The following is an 18,689-nucleotide window of genomic DNA, read 5'->3' as shown; positions in this document are numbered from 1 at the left end:
AATCCCACATGGTCAGTCCTGGAATTCAATTTAGTGCCATAGTGGATATTGTTTTAAGAAAATAAAATGTGAATCCCATATTGTTTTTCTTTATCATCTTCTTGAATATATTCAATTTATTCCCTACACTGTACCAAACAGAATAAATGACACAACGATTTACTCAGAATTATACAGATAAAGAGCGAGTAAGTTCTCAGAATTGAAATCCTCAAGGTGGTAAAAATGTCTCTATGCGGTTACTAGCGTTTCGGAATAAAATATCGTCTCCATAGCTCCACAATTTGGAGGTGAAGTTGACACAGATGAAAATATTTGGTTCTCTTTCTGAACATAGCTACTGTAATTTTGTATGAATTTGTTTTCATACTGCCTGCCACTTTGGCATTACGTCAATGCTGTAGACCCCTATAGGATAATATTGCTCGGTCTGGAAAGGTAGCCATTGTTGGTGTTCGGATTCTTGGCTAATACTGATTGAGAATTATTGAGTCCGCATTTGTTTGTGCCATCTGGAAATTAAACTTGCGTGTGTAGGAAATAGGTGATGTCTACAATGAATCCCGAATAGTAAGTACTGGTGATATGGTGAACTCTGTAAGGAGGACAGTTCGTAGCAGACCATTTTATGCGTCTTTGGTTTTTAGTTTTGTATAAAATTTCCTGTGAAGGTGTATAGGAAAGGCAGGCTTTTGTAAGAGTGTGTTTTGGGCCGCAGATATAATTCTTTTATTGAGGTAGCTCTACACGTATGGGAGTTACATTACACCGTAAGCTTCTAGCATAATGCTGAAATGGGTGTTGTAAGGGCTGCGTTGATACTTATCACAAGTCATCAACCATGGCAGACGAATTCAGTTAAAAAGGGGGGAACAAAACTCGTAGAATATTGCCCATGTCTGGTGACGAAAAAGATTTGCTTGTAAAGTGCATCTCGGTGTGCATTCGCCGTGTAAAATTTTGTTGTAGAAACAATATCTTGTTACCTCCAGTTGGACCCATGTCTTTGTCAGCTGATCACTGACGCCAATAAACTAAACAGTGAGTAATCATATATTGACATGGATTATAAAAAAAAAATTGTTGTGTCAACTTAGTATTTATATTGCAACTAGAGAATGTGACGTTTTGTTTGTTATCAGTGTATGGAGGTTCTTTTTTTTTGAAGCAGTGACATTCTGTACGTTTTATTGGGTTTTGTTTTCATAGGACCTTTACGTCTTTATTTTCTATGAGAGTGGGAAGTAAAGTCACACTCATATGCAGAGTTACTGATTTGAATGTATTTTTGATGAAATTAATAGCCTTGTCTCACCATTAATTGGTTACCACATTGCAAATTCATCCCATCTTTGGAGTTGCACATACTGCTGCCTGTTTGTTTTAGGTTTGGTTGGATTCCAGTTTGATTTAGGTTACTTTAAGTTTAGTTGATAGTACTCATCTGAATTTTAGGAACATACAATATTGCTTTTTCTATTCTGAATTTATTTCACCGCCATGGAAACCTCAAATTCTACACATTTAGGTCAGCTAGAAATATGCATGTACATAACATTTGATGGTTCATGCATAATGTGTTACAGCTCATAGTAGGTATGTCGCTTTGCAGGAACTCAGCTCTTGTGATGTATTTGTTGTTAGACTGTAATTTCAAGGTTTCTTATTCAGCAAGAACTGGACAAATATATATGCATTGCAAGTGTTGTTCATTGCACATGGTGAGCAGTGCAACTTCTTGAATTTCTTTTTAGAAAATTATGGGGAAAACTAGAGAATACAAACATGTTAATGTGAGATCAGAGGGGTATTGAGAGTAGAGTAGAGTAGAGTTGAGTTTATTTACAATCCATAGATCCTTCTTAGGACTCAACCAAAGGATGTAGAACATGTCATTTCATACAATATACATACACTTCAGAACTTTCAACACAAGTACAAGAATGTATTACACATATCAATGTACATAAATTTCAGATTCTGCAATACAAGCATGAAAAATAATTTTACAATTTAATATACATAAACCTCAGAATTTTAAATATAAATACAAAACTTGCTTTACATATACGTAGATTATGGATATAAAGCTTAAACATTTTCAGCAGAGATGAAATCATCTACAGAATAGAAGGAGTGAGTAAAGAGGTAATCTTTCAATGCAGGCTTGAATACCTTTATATCATAATTTAGACTTTTAATTGTTGATGGAAGATTATTAAATAACTTGTCAACTTTGTATCTGTCAGGTAACCTATTAACTTCAATTTGTTCTAGTGATTACCTCTTCAAATTGCTGTTGATTGGTGACTCAGGAGTTGGAAAATCATGTCTTTTGCTTAGATTTGCAGTAAGTATTATCAACACATTCTCAATTTTGTAGTGAACAAAATTTATATATTTTAGAGTGTTGTTTTGGTGATTGTATACTTTTTGTAAAGAATGTAAATGGTTGCGTTTTAATATCTTGAGTAAGACACTAAACTAACCCCCTTCAGGGGGGTTAGTTTACTGTCTTACTCAAGTGATTTATTTACTTGTGTTGGTACAACAATGCCATGTAAACAAATATAACGTAACATTCTTTGATGACGTAATTGTTTGGCGAGAAATTGTTTGACGATGACAGGGAATCAGAAATTTTTATAGTAAAAAAATAAGAATTGAGCAGAGTGCTCCTTTCAAGCTCCTCGGGGGGGGGGGGGGTGCATTTTAAAATCTTGAGTAAGAAACTAAATCAACACCCCCCCAAATGGGGGGTTAAAACACTTGACCAACCCCCCCAAGGGGGGGGTTAGTTTAGTGTCTTACTCAAGTCATTAGTTCACTCAGCATTGTTGTGTTGGTACAAAAATGCCGAGTAAACAAATATAATGTAACATTGTTTGATGACGTCATTTTTTGACGACAAATTGGTTGACGATGACAAATCACAAATTTTTATAGTAGACTGAGTGATGTGCCTATTATAGGATTTACGGCTCCTGATGTTTCAGGTCTAGTTAGTTTAAGCAGGTAGCCAATCAGAGAGGTTCTGCATTGCCCAGTTACAGGATTGTGATGGCTTACTTTGATGGGCATAATATAAATATTACAGTCTCTTTGACAAAGAATCCATGAGTCAGACCAATTAATACATTTCACAAGAAGCTGGTAGATTTCTGAATATGCTGGAGTAAATTCCAAGTTTCTAGCCCTAGTTGTTACATCTGCATAAATCAAATCATACTTTGGCCTATCATTTGTTTTCTGTTTCAGTCTGTCATTTTCAATCTGACATGGATATAATACTTGATGAATTGGTATTGCATTTGTAGGTTGTTCAAGGACCATGTTTCTAGCCTAACCTTTTCATGCTTTGTGGTGGTTTGTGATCATGTGATCATTAAGAGATGTTGTTTTCTGTAGTCTAAACAAGTGGTTTTTGGCGATCAGCTCGGAGATATTTGGAACAAAGGGTTTTGTTGTGCCTGATAGGGGTGACACTGGAAAATGTTATCTTTCGCTTGGACATATTCGAAACGAAAATTGTCATACTTCATCACATTCTATAATAGTCTAATTTACTTAATTTATTTAAATTATTATTACAAATATACTAATGTATTTAGTAGCAAATTTCTTTGTGTATTAGCATCCTCTGTACTAATGTATTTTTATATTCCTTTCTATATTTGTTATTGTGTTCTCTTGTGCTGTATCTGTAATTGGCCTCTGGCTGTTGATACAGCACACCAATAATAAAGAATTGAATTATTCCTTTGTTGCAAAGATTGTGTTAGTGTACATTTGCATTAGATTTTGGAGTTCTACACCAACAGTGTGGTTATAGTTACGAAGTACTATGTAGTTAGGCCCAAAAAGTTGTTTTTGTAGTGTACAGTTTTTTTCCAAAATTATGCGTCTGAAGGTGAATGAAGCAGGCATCATTTCTAGGCAGTGTTGAGACATAAGAGCTGAAGAATGTGACGTTCATAAATTCATGGATTTACAGACAAGATGGTGATGCTCCTTTCAGTATTCCTTTGAATTAAAACATTAGCAAGATATGTTTTAGAAGCTTATAGGTTGGTCTCTTCAGACTTGTACTGTGTATAGTAAATACAGATATCCCTGCGTTGTTTTGTTAGATTTACATACACTTCTTTGTTCCCTGCACATGTTTCATGCCCAATTTGCAAAATCACAGCTTCTTTTCATTGGTTCAGGGGCTGTGAATCTATAATAGTGAACACATACAGGTGTTGGCTTGATTGCTCTCATTACTTGGGGTGTGATGGGAACAGAATACCTTTATTTTAAATTAATAGAAAGAATTGTGGTATTTGCTATTTCTACAGAACATGTGGTGTAGCCTCTTGGAAGAGTGTCTTGTATTTTTTTGCTTTGTAATATATTGTAATTAATCATATAAATTGGGGAACTCATGTTACAAAACCCCATTTTTGTGATTTGAACAAATATTAAATAATGCACGCGTATGAGTTATTAACCGACCCCTAGACTCAAATTGTTTGTTACTTAGGAAGCCCATTTATAATTTTGATTTTCAAAATTTTTCAGTTTTCAGCACTTGCTTGTTTGTTAATTTTGATAATTTATTTAGTACAGGGTGAATGGTGGTATAGTAATTTTGTAAATTTTACTATAGCAGTTTTTTTAGACATTTCAAGCTGTATTAAACAGTTCTCAGTCAAGAGTGACACATTCAAGTGATTAAGAGGTTTGGGACATATATTTAAATGCTAACTTACGAGGGGCAGTCAAAAAGTTCCTGGAATTGAGGTATAGCACTGTAATGGTAGGACATGGCACTTTCAAAGTGGGACCCTTGCGCACACACACACTTGCTTCATCGATCCTGCCATTGTTGGAAGCACCGACGGAAGGCTTCGTTTGGAAACTTCCAGAGTTCGGCTGTCGCATTCGATTTGATGTCCTCCATGGTTGGGAAACGCGCCCCCTTGAGGCCCATTTTCAGAGTAGGGAACAACCAGAAGTCACTTGGAGCGAGATCTGGAGAGTATGGTGGTTGGGTGATGACGGGAATGCTTTTCTCGGCGAGGAATTGCTGCACAACCAGCGAGGTGTCGAATGCGATGGGCATTGCATTAATACCTGTGGTAGATTCTGTTTGATGTGTCAATTTTTGATGTATATTTCGTATAAGAACCATTTTGGGAGTTTGGTTGCCATTTTATTGACAGATTCTTTTATAGTCTTCTTTGCAGAGATTAGTGTCAGTGGTTTTCATTGGAACTCAGAACCTTTTGAATACTAACCTTGTGTCATAACTGATAGATTACCATTTACATGAATGTTTCTTGTTCTTGGAAGATCTTGTGAATGGGGGAATCAACAGGCTTGGCTTTCTTTCTTGTTTCTGGACACTGACGTTAATTTTTGTTTCTTGCAGGATGACACATATACAGAGAGTTACATCAGTACTATTGGAGTCGACTTTGTAAGTAGACTTTTGTTACAGTTGATACAAGGTTCATTTTGCAGTGAGTAACTTCATGCTGTATCTGATTTTTCTTATTAACAGTGACTGTTATGAATGCGAGTTCCCTAAAAGATTAAGAGACTTGTTATTTTGTACTAAATTCTAATGTCAGAATTGAAATGTTATGAAAGGTTTGCTCTGTGCAGTTCAAGGTGGCAGTGTTGTGGTGGTGGAATGTGCATGAAATCTGTTGCCATTATGTTTTTTTTGTAAACGTGTCTTGGTTGATATCATTATTAGATTTATTCTTCAGTGCCTGTTACTGGTTATCAATATCATTTACTATTATCAAAGGTCAGTTTTATTCAAATGGTAGATAGATGTAAATAGCATTCGTAAGCATTTTTGTAATTAAACATCTTCATGTTGTTGATGCAGAGTATCGACACTTAGTGTTTACCATTTAGTTCTGTAGAATTTCAATTATTTTAAGTAAGTTGTTGAAGGAGATGGGGCTTTAAATTCACAAAATTATGCTTGCTTGGAATGACCAATATCATGTGAGGTTTATGATCACACAACAATCTTTTGTTGAGGAGGAATACAGTAAATGTCTCTGTGGTGGCTGCACAAAACAGACCCACTTGGTGTTTAAAAAATTGCCTAATTTTGATTATGTGCATTGACCACATCAGAAATGAGAACACCTATAGTTCTGATATATAGGCCTATCGGTTATGTTTGGCTGTAGAAGTGTGTGTGATGTAGAAGTTACATAGGAGAGTAGCTGGAGGAAGGAGGGAAATTCTTTTTGTAAAAGAATGGTGAAATTTTTCTGTTTTTGTACATTTATTAGTTACAGAAAATGGAATAGAAAATTCAGATCTGTCTTCCAGAGGACATAATGGATAAAGATTTGATATGTGAACATTATAACTTTCTTCTAAGACATTTCTACTTTTTGTCATGTGATGTGTGAGCCTGTTATCTAATATGATTCATGACTGATTATGTGTCTTAAAAGTTAGTCATGGAAACTATGCTCAGAATTAGTAGCTGTGCCAGTTGAATATGTTAGATTGCAGTATGTTTATGCAGGCATAATGTACTGAGCATATCAAATAGCATAGAGGGATAAAGTTGTGGGTGCGTTATTAATTCAGTTATATTAAAAGTATTTAAAAGCTTTGAGTTGAACTATAAGCATTGAATTTTTAATCCTAAAATTTTTAACAATTTGCATACTGTGTAGTGTATTAGAATATAAATAAGCACACAAACAACTATTAACACTATAAAGAAGACACTATTGCCATATGGCAATAATGTCTTCTTTATAGTGTTAATAGTTGTTTGTGTGCTTATGTATATTGAATTTTTAGTCAAAAATTTGGTGGTGCTTTGTGAATTTTCTTTAACTGTGTGAGATTAATTGTTTCAACTTTATTTACCCTTTTAGCTTAATTTCTTATCTGATTGATGATGAACCACAAAGATTTATAGTTTGCAATAAACAAGTACTTGTTGCTAGATTCAAAGACTGAAGAAGACAGAGAAAGCATTATAACAGCATTATTATTATTATTACTATTACTGTTATTTTAATTTTTGGGGCCGTATCTGTAATTGGCTGCCTGGCTGTTGGTGTAGCACTCTGATAAAAAGAATTGAATTATTATTATTATTATTTTGCTTTCAGTACTGTCTGTAGGTATTTTCATTACATGATGTTACAGCCCCTTCTTGGACCATCTGGTGAATTTTTTATGTACACATAAAATAATGTCCATTACCATTTTCAACCCAGACATTAAAATAGTTTTAATTTTTAGGAAATTCACCTTTCTCTTTCCCTCTTGTACTTACTGAAGACAGTAAATAATTATTAAAAGTTAATGAAATACCAAATATACTGTGCGTGAGTGCACTAATCTGTACTTAATAGAATAGAGATTTTTTAAAGTTCACATATTTACCTGATGTGGTGAAAAGTATTTTGGGGTCTTTCAGAGAAATGGTTTGACAGATGATAAAAAGAAAATTTTTATAACATGGAATAAGCCATGCTAAGTGACCAATTCATATGTTCCATCATTACCACTGTTACGTATAGGCCTAGTGGCTTATTATGTGCTAAGCCATCTGTGATTTAATGTCATACCATATCCTTAGCATTGTAATATGTGTATCTTCTTCTTGTAGCGTTATAACTCTATGTGGGACTTAGCTTGTTCGACGAGTTTTTTCCATTCTGTCCTATCATTCACAATTCTCCATCCCCTCACTCCCACTGTCCTCACATCCTCCTCCACATCATCTATCCATCATTTCCGTGGTCTCCCTCTCATCCTTCTTCCCATCACTCTTCTAGTTACCCTTTTTCCTTCCATTCTTGCAACATGGCCAAGCCAGGCCAACCTTTTGCTTTTGATCAGCCTCACGATATCTGCTCCCTTGTAATACGAGGTGCGATCGGAAAGTTTCAAGACTGTGTCAATAGAGGGCGAACCGGATGTAGTACGAACTTCTGCCGCTAGGGGGTGCGGCCTACATTCATAGTGAATCAGTGTGCCAGCCGGCATCATCAAATTAGCATTTGTTTCTTAGTTACGGGCGTTTTGGTAGTGCATTACACCGACCATCCTGCGATTTCGGAATGGCGTGTGCATCAAATTATGCCAAAGACTCGCCAAAACGGCTACGGAAACCTATGAAATGCTAAAGCAAGCATTTGGGGAGTCCGCAATGGGTCGTGCACAAACTTTTGTGTGGCATTCACGTTTTAAAAATGGCCGAACCTCTGTCGATGATGACGAGCGTTCTGGACGACCATCTTCGAGCACAACGCCCGAAAATGTTACGAAGATTCGGCAGGCCATTCACGAAGATCGACGTCGTACCATCAACGACTTGTGCGGCATTGTTGGGATAGGCTATGGGACCTGTCAGCTGATTCTAAAGGAAGAACTCCACATGCGACGCATCATGACAACACGCCAGCGCACACCGCCCTCAAAGTTCGGCAGTTTTTGGCCTCAAACACCATGACCGTCATCCTGCACCCTCCATATTCGCCGGATTTAGCTCCGTTTGACTTCTTCCTCTTCCCAAAGATGAAAATTCAGCTAAAGGGAAGGAGATTTGAGACGATAGAAGAGATTCAGGCAGAATCGCAGATGGTGCTTGACAGGCTGACAAAGAAAGATTTCCAGGGATGCTTCCAGGCTTGGCAGCGGTGCTGGGATCGTTGTGTTCACTCCCAGGGGAACTACTTCGAGGGTGATGGATGAATTTAATACTTGAGATAAGTGTACGGGTTTTTATACGCGCAGTCTGGAAACCTTTCGATCGCACCACGTATGTATACATATGCATATAATAAAGACTTGTGTTGTTGTTGTTGGGTAATTTATTAGTCATAAGATGTTGGGTTCTGTACCTGCGTCCTGATTCTGAATGTTTGTTTCAGAAAATACGTACCATCGATTTGGATGGAAAAACAATAAAACTCCAGATTGTAAGTATTTGTATATTTATTTGCTAAGGTGGTTAAAGAGAAAGAAATGTATTTATAAATATTAATGTTAACAAATTGAAGAGCATTTCAGGTTGGACTTTCATTCTGATCAAACAGAGGTACTTATTTTATGTTTCTGGATCTGAGACATAAGGTACTTGATATTTGGCCTGCTCTGTAGAGGGGCATCACTAGTTGATGATTTTATATTTGTCATATATCTTCTAACATTTTTGATGTTATACTATGTCTGCATCTCCTGTTAAACAGATATACCAAAGGATGAACATTTCTTGTGGCAGTTATTGCCACTTTATAATTTGTTGATGTGTTTCTTAAACCAGAGTAACTTGTCACCAGGAGATGCAATTTTGACTCTTGTCTGCGAGCCACTTTCTCTTTATGAGATTTCAGATTTTCACAGTGACGAGTATGAAGGTGGTTGTCTTCTAAGTTGTTGCACCATGTAGTCTGGTAGCTGCGGTGTGGCATTTGAGAGGTGCTTACTCCCTCCATTATCAAGGCATTGAGTCATGCATGGAATGTATTTTTGAGTAAAAAATGTTTTAGAGCAATGGTTTTATATCCACCTATTTTGAAGCTATGGATTTTTAAAGACGTGTGAATAACAATGCCTTGTAGTAATGAGGTTTTCATGGCAGTAAGTCTGAAGATGGCTGTCTTCTGAGCTGTAGCACCATGCAGTCTGGTAGAAGTTTACTAATGTTTCAGAGGTCCTTGCTGCTTCCATCATCAGGACGATGGTGATGGAGGCAGCAAGGATCTCTGAAACATTTGTAAACTTCTACCAGACTGCATGGTACAGCAACCCAGAAGACAGCCATCAACAGATGCCATCTTCTGTGTACTTTGATGCTTTACAACACTGGTGATGGTTGTAGTGACTTTGGTTACCTAGATATGTAGATATAACCCCATTTGATTTCTTTTTATGGTGTCTAATGAGAGATGATGTACAAGGTAGTTTACATGTGGGAGAAGAACTCCTCCACCAGTTCATGGATGCTGCTGTTAACATATAAGGAAATACCCAAAATTATTTAGCAGGCAGTACAATTGTGTTTGGAATAGGCAAGATGGTGTGTTGAAAATATGGCAGACATTTTTAAGTTACAAGTTGTATATAATAAAATGTGGAAGTAAATTTATCAGATTAATCCTCTAGTGTATCTTTCCTTGCATACACCTTGAAACTGCTATGGCTTTGCGACATTTGGAAGTGGGATGAATGCTGTACTTACATTTTTAATAAAAATTATTTATTATCTCCTTAATTAAACCCCTGCCTTGGGTTTATGGCATACTGATTGTGAAACCACCCTGCATGAAAGACTGTAGTTATGTCAACAACAAATTTTTTGGACTTGAGGGTGTTGCTTTGATTGTGTTGTTCTACTGTACAGATAGCCCTCAATTTGCGCCAATTCAGAATAACGCCGATTTTGAAGCCAGCAAGTCAAAAAGTGGAAAGAATGTATTTTACTATTATTTATAACGTTTTACTATGTGTATCATACTGATTCTTATACTAAATCGTAATTCTTACATCGCTGATTTTGAATAACAATTATAAATACAGTATTCTCTGCAAATTACATATGTTTCTTTAACACAAATTTGCTCTAATGAGATCGATGAATCGGTAAAAGCTGTTTGTGAAATGCAAACTTTTGCATATGCGAGTTTGCTCTTATGCAATTTCATTTCGGGCGCATTAAACTTTCAAAGGACTAATTTAATCTCTGCTGAGGTACCGGGGTTATTTTTACTACGCAATTTTCTATAGGTCAGTGTGAATGCAACTATCACATAACAGCAGAGATGACTATACACATCAATCACATGAAAGAATCGCAGTCAATCGCGGGACCAACGAATTGCCAATTGTAGTTGTATAAAATATATTTTTGAAATTCCCTTTATTTTATTTACGTTATTTCAGAGCTTTAACTGTAATGCCATTATATTACTCATCAATGTTTGGGTGCTGGGAACGCGTCATTGACTTCCCATTGTTTTACATTATAAAAGAGTTTCAATTTACGCCGATTGCGTTTACTTCGGTTCGTCCAGGAATTCATCCCTGGCGTAAATTGGGGGCTACCTGTAATTAAGTGTAGTCATATGAAACCATTGACCATATTGTACTCTTTTCGCAATTTGCATTGTATGTTTGTGTTTGGCCACAAATATAAATTTGTCTTACTTATGCTGGAAGTGCACTGAATCCAGTTCATAGACCAGAAAGTTAATCACTGTTTTGTGTCTTGGTCTTGTTTAAAATGTGCAGAGGAATGAAAGACACTTGGCTAAGAGCCAAGAAAGAAATACAGTACATGACAAAGTTACAGCACTGGTTATTTTGAGCAGAGGCTGTCTATAAAGCTACATGCAGCCAGTAAACTTTTATGCTTTCAGATATGAAGCAGGTAGAACTTCATAGGAGCATTATAGATTTCTTTTTTGTTTTCGGATGTCAGGTTGGGGTTGTAACATATCTGATCGATGGAATAAGCTTGTTGAAACAATTAGATGTGGGATGTAAATTAAGACATGAAGACTTTAAGTTCTAATGCCATTTCTTAAGGGTAAAAGTTTACATTTGTTAATCATACATAATTTGAAAATTTGAAATAAGTATTAGGCCATAGTTATTTCTTTAACCAGAAGCTTCAAATATATAAATAATATATTTTAGAGTATTTGAAAACTCTCACAGTATTTGTACTACCCAACAGTATACTGTTCATGTACTGTAGCTTGAATATTGTTTTTACTACCAAGTATAAGCAAATTGATTGTATGGATGGCATTTTTGGAACATGATTTAGTTAGTTTGTTTAACTTTATGTAAGTAAACATTTTTATGATAAAAATAATTGACTTCTCTTGTGTGTCATCAGATATCTACTTTGGTTATAGAGGTTTGTGGTTTGCATAGGTTGAAATTTTAGAACCAGCTAATTAGCTGAGGATGTTGTATGCTCTCTGTGCCAGTGGTATTCAAACTTTTTTGTTCACGTACCCCCAGATATAATTTCTCTTCAACATTGTACCCCCAAAGTTGTTGGTGTATAATTCAAGTTATACATAGTATATAATCTACATCTGAAATAAATTACATTACTGATTATTCAGTGTTTATCATAAACTTATATATATATATATATATATATATATATAAGATTTGAGGTTTTCACAGCGGTGAGTATGAAGATTTCTGTCTTCTGGGTTGTTGCACTGTATATTCATCGCCCTGATGACGGAGGCAGTATGACCTCTGAAACGTTGGTTAATATCGACCAGACCACACAGCGCAACAACCCAGAAGATGGAAATCTTAATATATATATTTTAATTTCACGTACCCCCTAAGATGTCTTCGCGTACCCCAGGTTGAATATCACCCAAATAAATATGTCCCCTGTCCAGACAACACAACGCACCAAGTGGAAAACAGATAATAATCAAAAGAAGCATTCTCACATTTGTACTAATGATGCGCTTAAACTTTACTGTATGTTAATGTATCTTCTGTGACATTTTTTCAAAGTTAAATCTTAAAACTTTGGCAGACCCTTGCACAGTACTTGCAGATCACAGACTGCAGCATGATGTTTAGGTATGTTTTGGAAAAGAAATCAAAAAAGAAAAAATATTGCTTTCTCATGCTCATTTGTTTATCTGCAACTTTGGGACATACTTTTATTAAACTTGGGTATGACGTACCTACTGAAATGGTGGACATCTACCGGACTACATGGCGCAACAACTCAGAAGGCAGCAATCATCAGAACGTTTAATTTAGCAAAACAAACTGTACTATAAACCATTGAATGTTAAGTTGGTGCAAATGTTGATGTTTTTTGGTTTGATTTTCAGTGGGACACGGCCGGACAGGAACGGTTCCGAACGATTACATCAAGTTACTACCGAGGTGCACATGGTATTATTGTGGTGTATGACTGCACAGATCAAGAATCTTTCAACAATGTAAAGCAGTGGTTAGAAGAAATTGATCGTTACGCGTGTGACAATGTTAACAAACTGTTGGTAGGAAACAAATGTGACCTTACAACTAAAAAGGTTGTTGATTATACGACCGCAAAGGTGAGTAATGTAATTGACGTGGAACACATTGACTTCAAAGAAAAATATAGTGTTGAGTATTTTGCCGAATATGCAAACTCGTGCTTGTCAGAAATTTCAGTTGCTGTAGTTACACATAGGTTTTGTCAATTTAGTATTCAGAATGTATAAAGTTAGGAAATATGTGGTTAGCATCAGTTATAGCCATTGTGATGATGAAGATGTAGTTCTCCAGAGTTTCAGCACTGTAACTCGTTGGTTGATGTTAATATTTGGAAAAATTTACTGTTTCCAGCTTCAGGGCTGAAGATGAAGTGTTTTTTCCCCCAGAACATTGGGATCAGCCAACAAGTCGATGCAGTATTGAAACTCAGAAAAACAGTTTCACCAGTTCTAGCATAATTGCCAGAAGTTGGCCTTTAAGGAAGATAGCTGCAGTAACTGCACACAGTAATCAAGGTAGCTGGGATTTAGTTTGCAGGGACAGTGACTATTGAGATCTTATCTAGACCTTTGATAGATTCTATCATTTATTGAAGAAACTTGATAATTTTGGAATATAATCGATTACGTTAACCTTATAAAGCCTGATGGTAATTGCATGTACCACCTGCTTTAATGGTTAGTAACTCTGCATTTTACCCACAGTATATTTATGTGTTTTGTGTAATTTTCAGAATAAACAGTTATTTCCCATAGCAGCATTAACCCATTGATGTTTGTAATTAAGATATGTTTTCTTTGAGGTAGGATCTGAATTTTAAATATGTATAGAGTGAATTTGAAAATATTAAGGTAACTTTGGCTTCAAACATTGTAGTTGTTTTGAAGTTATTTATCAATTACATCTTACTTTATTCATATCTTGGGGAATTTTTATGCCTTCTCTGTGTTAGCTGAAGAACCACAAGGTCTGTTGAAAATTATGAACTGTACAAGTGAATATTGTTCTTAGCGGTTAACGCTGTGTGGACCTGTAGATGTGTCTACAAGTTCACAACTCAAAAGAATAACATTTACATAGTGACTGTTGTGAGAACATCAAAATCTTACAAAATAATATTGATATAGTACAAAAATGGTGTGGTTAAAACTATATGGAAATTTACATTCATAGAACTGAAATTGTATGTTTTACACACAAGATTAACAGTATCAATTTTAGTTACTTTGTCGGTATTGTTTCAATTTTGTTTCTGGTTAGGTTGTTAGTAAACTGCATTTTCATTGTCATTTTGATTACGTGTGTTTTCAGGCTTGTTCCTTATTGCAAGTCAGTTATATATTAAGTTCCCGTTGATCAAATGATACATTCTGTCCAGCCTCATTTGTGACTTTTGTTACCCACTTAATGTTAAATGTTTACCATCTTCCAAATAACTAAGATATCTGCCTTCAGGGCACGATGTAGTCTGGAAGAAGTTTACGAATGTTTCAGAGGTCCTTGCTGCCTCCATCATCTTCTGTCAGACTAAATGGTGCTAATACCCAGAAGACAACCATCTTTGTTCTCACCACCACGAGAACCTCAAATTGTACCGTTAGTCATATGTTTTGAAAATGTAAAAGTTGAATTTCTTAAAATTCCTGAATTCTAAAATTCCTTGACACACGTCTCAGCCGTTAGTGGTAGTTATTGTTCTGATGTTACGTCCTTGTTATCTGGAAACTTGTTATAGTATCAGCAGGCTAAGAAGTGATGGTGCTGATTTTAATATCAATGGGTTAAGAATTGTTTATAATGATTTTAATATCAGCAGTTTTATATTTGACAGTACTGTTTATAATGATTCTAGGAGTATGCTGACCAACTCGGAATTCCGTTTTTGGAAACGTCAGCTAAGAATGCAACAAATGTAGAACAGGCATTCATGACAATGGCTGCTGAAATAAAGAACAGGGTGGGACCACCTTCATCAGCAGCAGAAACTGCTCATAAAGTAAAGATAGACCAAGGACAGCCTATAGAGACGACCAAGTCTGGATGCTGCTGAAACTAGTAGTAATGTAAGTCATTTGTATTGTGCAGTTTTTTTATTGTTGTTGGATGGTAATCATTGTAATCTCTATCTGGAATAGTAGAAACTGAGTACATATCATACATATATTTATTCTTCAAGTCTATACACAAACTATATTAATATTGATGTTAAAAATTAAAATTGATATAAATATTAATATAGTTTGTGTATAGACTTGAAGAATAAATATATGTATGAATTGAAAACACAAACATGACGCATCTAAACTATAAACATATCATATTGTAACTTCTTCCTTAGTCTGTTGTGTGATGGCGTGTACACTATTTGATATCGGTATAGTGTCATCATTTTGCATTCCATACAATATATTGATTAACTTTTCAAAATATCATGAGTAATATTTACACGCTATAAAAGGGGTTAGATTACACATCATACTTTTAAAGGAGCTTAAATAGTGGTAATGGTATTGTGTGTCAGAAAATGTTGCATATTTTGAGCTCTTCATAGATATTTTTAAATTTTGAGCATTAATAGGCAGCATGCTTCTAGCTTCTCATTTGGAACATAGTGCAATTAAATTTAGATGCTATATATGTTTTCATTATAATTATATTTTGCTTAAGATAAATTTTTGTGCCACATGCAAAAAACAAAAGTACCTTAGCTATAGAGGTAATTTATTTTTCTTTTCTCCCTTAAATCTAATCTTTCACTCTAATGGATGAAGCAATTTGAACATAATTGTATGGTCACTTTCAATGTGACAGATTTTTCTAGTATAATGACAAATTCTTTATGCTTTTTTCAGATATTTAAAATCAGACTTGCTTAATTTTTATTAAAATTAAGTTATTTTCGATCACCCTTTAGAATCTGTAAGAATGAAAAATTTGAAGCAAAGAAGACAAATAATTTACAAGATGTGTTTTTAATTTGAAAAATTGACTTTTGAGAAGTGGAGTTCAGAGCAGTGAGCCTCTTAAGATTCATTTAAATTTTTTCAGACGAGTACACATACTGTTATTTTAACTTAAATATCTCAGAAATTATGTTGAGTTTTAAACTGAAAATTTGGAATTTGCTATTATTATTATCAAGAAAACTCATTGATTTTGAAGTCCAAACTTCTGTACCTCGGATCACTTGATGCACAGTTTTATGGATTATTTTATTATGATCAGTTGACTTATCAAATTGTTTTGTCATTTGCTCTTTCTTCATTTATGGAACATTTTATTGCAGATATACAGAGCATGGGACAGTTTCCCATACTGAAGTGTCATACAAGAAGGGGCATGGTTTTCCAGATACTTAACTAAGCTGTGTCAAGATTTTTGTGAATATAATTTGATCCAAAGAGTAACTGGAATACCACTTGACATGAACTGATTGGATAGTTTGGTTTCCAGCACATTTGATTCGGAGTGTTATTTGTAGCAGTGAAGGCAGTTGTGCACCAAATTTTAGCTCTAGTATCGTCATTATTCCTGAGTGTGTCTGTAGTTGTGTCTGGAGCAAATCATGCTGGCGGGTGAGGCTTGCTTCTGGAATAGCCCCATAATTTATGTCAATTTGAAGAACAACATCTAAATTGTATGGTCATTGAAGTGTATTTAATAAATAAATTTGATATTTCTAAGAATTTCACATGTGTAAAAATATACATAATATACATATATATAAATACGTAATATACTTTCTTCTTTTGTGAACATTTTTCGGATATTGAGATAAAATTTCCTTGGGAGGGGGGGATTTTTTTTCGCACTGAATGCTTGTTAATGTATAATTTTATTTAATTACTCCACCTTTGCCAGTGGACATGACTACAGAGGGCTTTCTTTCATGCATCTGTGTTGTACAGAGGTGTACCAAGTAGTAATTCGAAGTCTGTCATTCCATAATTATAAGACCTATTGTAGCTGTCTGTGTTTTTCCTCAGTGAAGTCAAATAAATGTTCTAAATATATAGAATAGGCTGTCTTTTCATTGGTACCCCATGCATTATTTTTGTTAGCACATTTTGTGTAGATGTGTTGAAACTACTGTTTTCTGGTTTATCTACACTTTTGCCTTGAATTTAATTTATAAATAAAATAAGCTATACTATGTAGATGCTAAGAAGTGTAAGGGATGTGGATCTTGAAGGTTACTGTGGTATTATACTAGAGCCTTACTTAAATTTGCTTTTAATAAATATGTTCAATGTGACTGCTTGTAGGTTTCACATTTTATCTATGGTTTTGGTGTTAAATTTATTTGTCAGAATATGAAAAGTTGTGCATAGTATGCAAGATTGTCCTTTTGGGGCTCATATGAATAATATGTTTGTGTGTACGTATATGCATACATTTTTCACTAGTGGCTCCATGCAATCAGATTCCTGGTATTAATTGTGGCTGTTTGTACATTATAATGTATTACAGTAAATAACTAAAAATAAGCCAAAAGAATGTATTCTTATAAGTAGGAATGTCATTATTAAAATGTTTGCGTGAATGATGATAATATGCACTAATGTAATAATGTTGATAGATTTTTACTGGAGTCCGTTGTAAATCTGGATATGTATCGGGTATACCTGCATGAAAATAGTGTAATTAGATTCTTCTTTGACTTCTCTGTAATCCTCATGGAATGTTATAAGTATCTGAAAGTACTTGATATTAATTTTTAAAACTAATACATGAATATTCTTTTCATAAGTTAACGTTAGTGAATGTCTGGTTGTATGCACAGGATTGAATGAGAATTATAATTTGCAGAGTAGCGGTAGAAGTAGCTTTTATTGTAACACTATAAAAATTATAACTTAAAATTGTTATATTGTAAGTGCTGTAATGACCACATAGTTTGAATTGTGTTGTTTAGATATGTACACTGGCGAAGCTTTTCTCCATTTTGAAAAAATTGGCACTTTTTGCCTTTCATGTACAATTTGAATGGAATTCATTCTTTTTTTTCTGACTTGTGTTGTGTTTGTAGAAAAAGGTGCTTTTTAGAAATAGAATTTAATCATATCGTTGCTCTTGTACTTGTTCAAAGTTATGTCTAGTAAGTAATTCGTTCTGTTTTATTATTTCAGAGTATTAACACATTTCAAATTCTGTAGTAAGCTTGTTGGGTTTTGCCATCGTCTCATTGGTGGGATCTTCTTCCACTTGTACTTTATGCACGTCAGATATTTTTTCCTTCATCTGCTTGTGCATAAATTACATGGGAATGTCCTTAAGATGATGTATGTACCAATGTGAACTTCCATTATTTTCATTTTAATAATAGTGAAGAGGTTCTATTATTGATATGCTGTATAAGAATCCCATTGTTTAATAACTAACAGAGCTTATTTATGTTTATAGTTGTCAGCAGTGTATTGTACCAAAATCTCATAAACTTGTTTAACAACTTACAAAGCTTTTTTAAAATTTTATTTAAACTGAACAGAAAAGACCTTTGTTAACATCTGCAGTATACTCCCAAGTTTCTTTACATAGTTGTGTGATTATTCATTTGGCACTTGGTTGCATATTTGTCTAATAAAATACTTGATGAACTTCGCCCTGGCAACCCCACAGCTGTTAAGGTCTCCAGTCTTATATTTTTGTTTTGTTTTGGGGCTTTGTGAAGG

At 34.8% G+C, this 18,689-nt stretch overlaps 1 protein-coding gene across 1 annotated transcript; it reads left to right on the top strand.

Annotated features, from left to right (window-relative positions):
* The first annotated feature begins 394 nt into the window (after positions 1-394).
* Positions 395-17,035, top strand: LOC110828747 (RAS oncogene family member Rab1). The gene is made up of 7 exons (XM_022061732.2): positions 395-570; positions 2,278-2,350; positions 5,417-5,464; positions 8,916-8,963; positions 12,867-13,094; positions 14,870-15,080; positions 16,304-17,035. The coding sequence occupies exons 1-6, from the start codon at positions 548-550 to the stop codon at positions 15,065-15,067; spliced, it is 618 nt and encodes a 205-aa protein (XP_021917424.1). The 5' UTR covers positions 395-547; the 3' UTR covers positions 15,068-15,080; positions 16,304-17,035.
* Positions 17,036-18,689: the final 1,654 nt, after the last annotated feature.

The sequence above is a fragment of the Zootermopsis nevadensis genome, unplaced genomic scaffold (genome assembly GCF_977971745.1).
Source record: "Zootermopsis nevadensis isolate Lab colony 2312 unplaced genomic scaffold, Znev_1.0 Znev_ptg000029l, whole genome shotgun sequence".
Taxonomy (NCBI): Eukaryota; Metazoa; Arthropoda; class Insecta; order Blattodea; family Termopsidae; genus Zootermopsis; species Zootermopsis nevadensis.
This window is presented reverse-complemented; position numbering and strand designations above follow the sequence as displayed.

Bases quoted from the DNA above. Each gene is read 5' to 3' on its own strand.
- LOC110828747 (XM_022061732.2), top strand. From the start codon at position 548: ATGTCTACAATGAATCCCGAATA. The intron at 571-2,277 runs GTAAGTACTGGT...AATTTGTTCTAG, and splicing joins TCTACAATGAATCCCGAATA to TGATTACCTCTTCAAATTGC. The intron at 2,351-5,416 runs GTAAGTATTATC...TGTTTCTTGCAG, and splicing joins GTCTTTTGCTTAGATTTGCA to GATGACACATATACAGAGAG.